At 38.1% G+C, this 5,629-nt stretch overlaps 1 protein-coding gene across 1 annotated transcript in view; it reads left to right on the forward strand.

Annotated features, from left to right (window-relative positions):
* TAF2 (TAF2 RNA polymerase II, TATA box binding protein (TBP)-associated factor, 150kDa) overlaps positions 1–4,274 on the forward strand; it is a gene marked incomplete at its 3' end in the record, with an annotated part of 50,699 nt that extends 46,425 nt beyond the window's left edge. Inside the window, exons 23-25 of the mRNA XM_008938747.1 lie at positions 770–999; positions 3,605–3,757; positions 4,169–4,274. Of these exons, the coding sequence (XP_008936995.1) occupies positions 770–999; positions 3,605–3,757; positions 4,169–4,274 (489 nt within the window). The remainder of the gene's footprint in view (positions 1–769; positions 1,000–3,604; positions 3,758–4,168) is intronic.
* Positions 4,275–5,629: the final 1,355 nt, after the last annotated feature.

Here is a 5,629-nt window from a genome sequence, read left to right on the forward strand (position 1 = left end):
ATATGTTCAATAAACTTGCAATCAGTCGAGCTGGGCTGATTTAACACCAGAATCACTGTATTTGCAGCCTGGCACCAGATGTTAGGTGTCTTTCTGCTGTGATTGGTGCCAAACGTGCCTTGACCATTTGTGTTTGAAGATACAAAAGCAGCAGTACCCAGTTTGCAGTGAAAAATAAAATCGGTGAAGTATTGGTCTGTGCAGTAAGAATATGTGTGTCCAGTATGAGCACAAGTTAAAATACGGAGTGTTCAGTGAAGTACATGACATGGTAGTGACATCAGAAAGCATATCCATTCATTGCCCCTTTGTTTGTCTGTCAGTGTGTTTTCCAGAGAGTATGGACCTGTCATGCTTAAGCTCTTACCACATTTCAAGGAATACATAGGCAATGCGACCAAATCCATTAATACAGGAAGTCAGTTTGATAACAAAATGTTCTATTTAATTGTCTGACATAAAAACTTAAAATGAAGGTCTAAACCCAAGCATATGGGTGTGATTATTTTGCTTTTATTTTCATTACATTATTGTAGCACTTCATTTCCTATTCTTGTTCTGCTAGATATGTGCAGCTTACAACCCAGACAACTCAAAGCCTTCTTTTTAAACAGGATGTGGTAGATGAGTTTGAGTCAATAAGAGGCAGGAATAACAGCAATCTTAAACACAGAAAATATCATACTCTGTTGGGTCCAGATCACTTAAACTGTTTTTTCAGGGAGAAGATTGTGCGTCTGTATTAACAAGAAGCTCTTTTGGATTTCAGGAACTTCACATGACTGGAGATTACGATGTGGTGCAGTGGACCTCTATTTCACACTTTTTGGCCTCAGCAGACCTTCTTGCTTACCATTACCAGAGCTTGGACTTGTCCTTAATCTCAAAGAAAAGAAGGCTGTACTTAATCCCACGATTATCCCTGAATCAGTTGCAAATAATCAGGAACCTGTGAATATTGCTAACAACCACGGCCAGTCAGTAGGATTTCAGAACACAGTAAGCACAAACCGTCTGTTCAGCTGGCTCTGAGTCCTTGCTCTGGTTGCTGCTTTAAGTTTGTATTCTGTTCAAGCTTCTCATGCTTTACGTCAGCTATCTTTATAACTTGTTACTTTTTATTCCTTCCACTTGAGAAGCTGGTGTGTACCCTGACTTTTTTTACATTAACTGTTTTGTATAGCATATGCAAGTTTTTTACTTTTTTTCTAGTCTCATAATTTCTTTCTTTATAAAACTTTTTGCATATTGCTTATGAGACATGAAGTGATTCGCAGAAATGTTTGATGCTGTGATAAGTTTTATTAGATTAATAATATTGCTTAAAGGCAAGTTATGCAATTTCTAAAATGAAAACCTTTTATAAGTAAATTCATTACATCTTAAAACACATAGATATAGCTCTTTTTAAGCAACTTTAAGAGATATGAAAGTTGGAACTTTAGCACATCTTTGTCGAACACTTGAATCTGATGATTTTAGTACTGTGCTCTGAAGGATTTGTAACAACTTCTGAGAAATGGCATACAATGAGTTTTTATATCTTTCTGGTTTCAAAGGCTTCAGTCCTAACACATAAACCATTATGTAGTTAGCAAATAGATCTTATAAACTATTCAGGTCATACTTTTCTTCAGAGTAACTGCCACTGCTGCAGGACTAAGTTTTTTTGTTGGACAAATTCATTTATGAGGGGGAAAAAAATCAACAGACATGAAAATAATGAGAAATTTTCTTAACTGTTTCAAAAACTACATTTGGTTGAAACTGCTTAAGAGTAAATCCTGAAAGAGAATGCAAACATGTGGTTAGCATGTTTGAAACTCTTTCCACCCTTTTGAATGGGTTGCTTACTGTTACTTTATCAATCCCATAGTTCATTTCTAAATTACTGTTATTCAGAAGTATACTGAGGATGCAAATTATCACAGTACCTTGCAGGTTATTTCTAGTAGAAGGAGAAAATGATGATGGGATCAAATACCTTTAGAGCTATCCTGTGTATTTACAGCATGTAGTAAGTCCTAATTTGCTGTGCATAAACATCAGAATTAAATAGCAGGAAACATTTTGTTGGCAGATTGTTAGGCTGTAGTTCAGTGAACATCCAAACTTTTTTAGCAAACAGACTATCTTAGTAGACAATTTCCTCTTAACTCTTCTTTTTCCTGTACTGTCCTTTCCCTTGTGCCAGCACAGGTGCTGCTGCATAGTGAGCTGGATGCTGGGAGGAATGTATGGTTCCCGCTGGGTCGGTTACCTGGTCCAGTTCATCATGCATTATATAAGTGTTTCTGGTTTCCCAGGACAGAAATGTGTGAGGAAGAGGCTGCTTTTTTTAGCAGCAGCTCTGACTTACACTAGTGTGACAATGCGGCATTAGTATAAGCCTCAATTCACACTTCATGCCTTCTCTCTGCCTCATCTCTGTTCTCCTACCCATGACTGTAAGGTTACCATTTTCATGGTAACTCCCCCAGAATTCAAGGAACTGATTTTTGTTGTAAAAAAAAAAAAAAAAATCAAACCAGTAACATAAACAAAATAATTATGCCTCTCACATCAGGAAACATCCTAAAATGTTTCACAACAGCAGTGTGTGGGGATAAATAATAGGAATGAAAAAGGAAATACTTATTTGTGGGAAAAAATAATTAACAAGTGATAGAATATATCAGATTAACTAGATTCTTTAAAGCAGACTGTATATTCTGAGAGCATAAATGTGTTACTATCAGTACTGATAGACTTGTGACACTGAATTTGTTAAGGATGCTGGAAGTTAACCACTTCATAAAATTGAATTGTTCAAAGAAAGAGTTTGTGGGGCTAGAGTGCCTGTTGTAGGATAGAGGAAGAGCAGTTCAGTGGATCACCACACACTCTTGAGAGTCTAGTTTTTAGTGGGCTTTTAATGATGTTTGCTTCTGTGGATACTTTATCTTTCCTTCTGTGTTTTGTGTATTGGACGTGTTGGAACCCCTGCCTCCCATTTTAATGACTGTACATGTAACTTGATAGACTCTCCTGCTATCTTTATATTCCTTTGACCTTGTTTCTGGTGATAATCTAAGCAGTAGTTTACAGAACAGTTCAACTCTTACTAATAGTATTGTTATGAAATCAAAATAACCTCCAAGTTATGTGCTCATTATGGTTTGTGTTCAGCAAAGTAAGCATTAGCTTTTAAAGCTAACTGAAGGATGTAGATAAATCCCATGTGTAGATCGGAGGCTATCACAGTTTCTCAGCTGTGATTTGGACTGAGGAGAGGCTGCGAGGCACACATTCATAGAAAGGCTATTCAGAGGCAGCAAATGTTGTTGCACACCAACAGTACCAGGATTGTGAGAAGGGACAGAGAAGATGCCAACACTAGATATGCAGAGGGAGCAGGGACAGCAGTGAAGAGAAACTACGTTTGTAGGAGGAGTTGGCACAAATCCATACAGGGTTTTAGAAAATACTTTTTTGCCAGTACTACAGGGAAAACTTTGTTCAAATCACCCACTTTACTCAAAAGTGTTTTCAGCTCTCAAATCTCTTTTAGGCTGAAATATGGCTCTTGCTATCTTCTAATTTTGATCTTTTAATGCTGCTTCAGGAGGATGATCATCTTATTAAGGAAACAGCATCCAGCATTTCTGGTCATCATCAGGGGGTGAAGAGGAAGGCTGATATGCCACTCGGGTCTCCATTGGAGCCAGGGCAAATACTAGAGAAGAATGAAGACAGTAAAGTCAAACTCAAAATCAGAGTAAGAAATGGAAATTCAACTTGCGCAATATGTAGGGTGTTCAGAGCGACAGCAGAGGCGTCTGCTGGCTTCCCTTAAAGCTGTGTTCAAACAAAAGACATGTTGTGTATATGTGTACAGTAGTTGTTACGCTTACTTTGGCAAAATCACCTCCCATCAGATCCTCTATTGGCTGGCAAGAACTAAAGTTGGCTGTTAATGCTCTTGTTCACACAGCTTCATGGTAAATTAGAAGACAAGACACTGACCCTTTTTAATTCTGTTAAATTTTTATTCCTTTGCAGTGGTAAATATCACTTCCTTTCCCTCTCACCCCCAGTTTACCTCAAAAATAAAATATTTTAAGTCCTATTTAGTTATATTCTTAGGAGTTATTAGCATCTGCTTATGTTCTTTTTCCTGATATCTTAGTTCTCAAACTCTCAAGAAGAGGAGGAGATTGATATGGACACAGTTCACGACAGTCAAGCCTTTATTTACCATCATTTGAATATGTTGGAAAGACCATCCACACCAGGTATGGGTAAATTTATTGGCAAAATGATAATATGAATTTCTAAACTGTTTCAGTTGTGGGTTGTTTTTTTTTGCTGCTGCTGCTTATTCTCATACATAGAGTGTTAGTGCTAAATGTTGACTGAATTCCATGAAGTGTTTAACGGGTGCATAAGAATATTCCTTTACCTTCTGATATATTTCTAGATAACTGTGTACATGTGTATTTTCGTACATATCTAAGTAAGAAAGTATGTATCATGCTTATAAAGGTGAAAAGTTAACGAATGAATAAAATAAATAAAGCTACATAGAACTCCATAAGCAATTACATAAAACTTATTTTACCGTAGTTGTAATTTAAAAAATAATAATTTTGAAGTTTAACTGGGAAAAAATCGAGACTATTCAGGTAAAAAAAATCTCTAACCTTAGTGATTTGTAACTTAACATCAGTACTTAAAAACATACAAGCCTCTAAAATGCTTAGAAGGGCTTTCCAAAGCTGAAAAGATGCATCTGAGTAAAATGGTTCCATTTCAAGTGCTTTTTTTTTCTTTTACTACTTCTATTAGTATCTTTCTCATAAAATACGTCTCAAAGAATAACGTTGCTTAAGACAAGCTGAACTTCATCCACCCTCTTTGTTTATCTGTCACTAGCAAAGAAATTAGAATCATAGACTGTTTGGGTTGGAAGGGACCTCCTAAGGTCATCTATTCCAACCCCCCTGCTAAAAGCAAGGACATCTCCAGCTAGATCAAGCTACTCAGAGCCTCATCAAGCCTGACCTTGAATGCCTCCAGGGATAGGGAACATCTGTCTGGACAGCCTATTCCAGTGATCTGTCACCCTCATATTAAAGAACTTTTTTCTAACATCTAACCTTAAATCTACCCTTTTCTAGCTTAAAGCTATTACCTCTTGTCCTGCCACTACAAACCCTTGTGAATAGTCCCTCCCCTGCTTTCTTGTAGGCCGCTCTCAGGTACTGGAAGGTCTCTATAAAGTCTCCCTGGAGCCTTCTCTTCTCCAGGCTGAACAGCCCCAACTCCCTCAGCCTGTCCTCATAGGAGAGGTATTCCAGCACTCTGATAATTTTTGTGATGCCCTCCAACAGGTTCATGTCTTTCTTGTGTTGGGAGCTCCAGAGCTGGACACAGTACTGCAGGTGAGGTCTCCCCAGGGCAGAGTAGAGCAGCAGGATCACCTCTCTCCATCTGCTGGCCACACTTCTTTTGATGCAGCCCAGGATTCAATTGGCCTTCTGGGCTGTCATTGTGTGGTGGTGGCTCATGTCCAGCTTCTCATTTACTAGTACCCCCAAGTCTTTCTTCAGCGGACTGCTTCCTAATGTGTCCTCTCCCAGCCTGTATT

Source organism: Merops nubicus, unplaced genomic scaffold (assembly GCF_000691845.1).
Source record: "Merops nubicus isolate BGI_N331 unplaced genomic scaffold, ASM69184v1 scaffold13644, whole genome shotgun sequence".
Taxonomy (NCBI): Eukaryota; Metazoa; Chordata; class Aves; order Coraciiformes; family Meropidae; genus Merops; species Merops nubicus.